The sequence below is a fragment of the Helobdella robusta genome (assembly GCF_000326865.2).
Source record: "Helobdella robusta unplaced genomic scaffold HELROscaffold_309, whole genome shotgun sequence".
Taxonomy (NCBI): Eukaryota; Metazoa; Annelida; class Clitellata; order Rhynchobdellida; family Glossiphoniidae; genus Helobdella; species Helobdella robusta.
The window spans coordinates 1-722 of NW_008704538.1; the positions used below are offsets into that span (position 1 = coordinate 1).

Consider the following 722-nt stretch of genomic DNA (forward strand, 5'->3'; position numbering starts at 1 on the left):
TCATCTTTATTTTCAGATATCCCATCAGATTTTACTTTTTTTTTGCATCATCATTCCTCTGAAAGACCGCTTTCAACTACTTAAGACAAAAACACAAGGTTCGACACCGGCCGATAACTTGAAAGTTCATTTCTGTTCAACGTACTATTTATCAAAATAGTGCTCACCACAGCGTTTTTGAAAGCTAATGGATAAGATCCAGAAAGAAGGCATAGGTTGACGAAAGAAGGTGAAGAATGGCAGAGACATGTCAATATACTTCTTAGTAATCTGTACAGGTAAACAGTCAGGGCGCATGATCTAGTAGGTATAACTCGTTTAACATAATCACTAGAATAAGTTGAAAAGCTAGAAAATGATAAGATTTCATGTAAATTGCAGGGAGTAAGAAGCGTATATATGTAAGTATGTATGTATGTGTATATATATTATATATGTGTGTGTGTGTATGAAGGTATATGTATGTCTATGTTTGTACGTTTATGTGTATTTATGTGTACTGGGATGTGTGTGTGTGTGTATGTGTGTGTGTGTGCATGTGTGTGTGTATGTGTGTGTGTGTGTGTGTGTGTGTGTGTGTGTGTGTGTGTGTGTGTGTGTGTGTGTGTGTGTGTGTGTGTGTGTGTGTGTGTGTGTGTGTGTGCATATACTCTCACAATAATTTTGAGCTTCAGTGAACAATTTTTTAAATGCCTTTTTTTTATCAACGTAAGGTGAAACAA

General features: G+C 36.1%; 1 protein-coding gene across 1 annotated transcript in view; it reads right to left on the reverse strand.

The window, feature by feature from the left end:
* Positions 1 to 80: 80 nt before the first annotated feature.
* The window catches only part of HELRODRAFT_184326 (hypothetical protein), a gene marked incomplete at both ends in the record, with an annotated part of 6,439 nt that continues 5,797 nt past the window's right edge, over positions 81 to 722 (reverse strand). The window contains one exon of the mRNA XM_009022191.1: positions 81 to 348. Coding sequence (XP_009020439.1) covers positions 81 to 348 — 268 coding nt within the window. The remainder of the gene's footprint in view (positions 349 to 722) is intronic.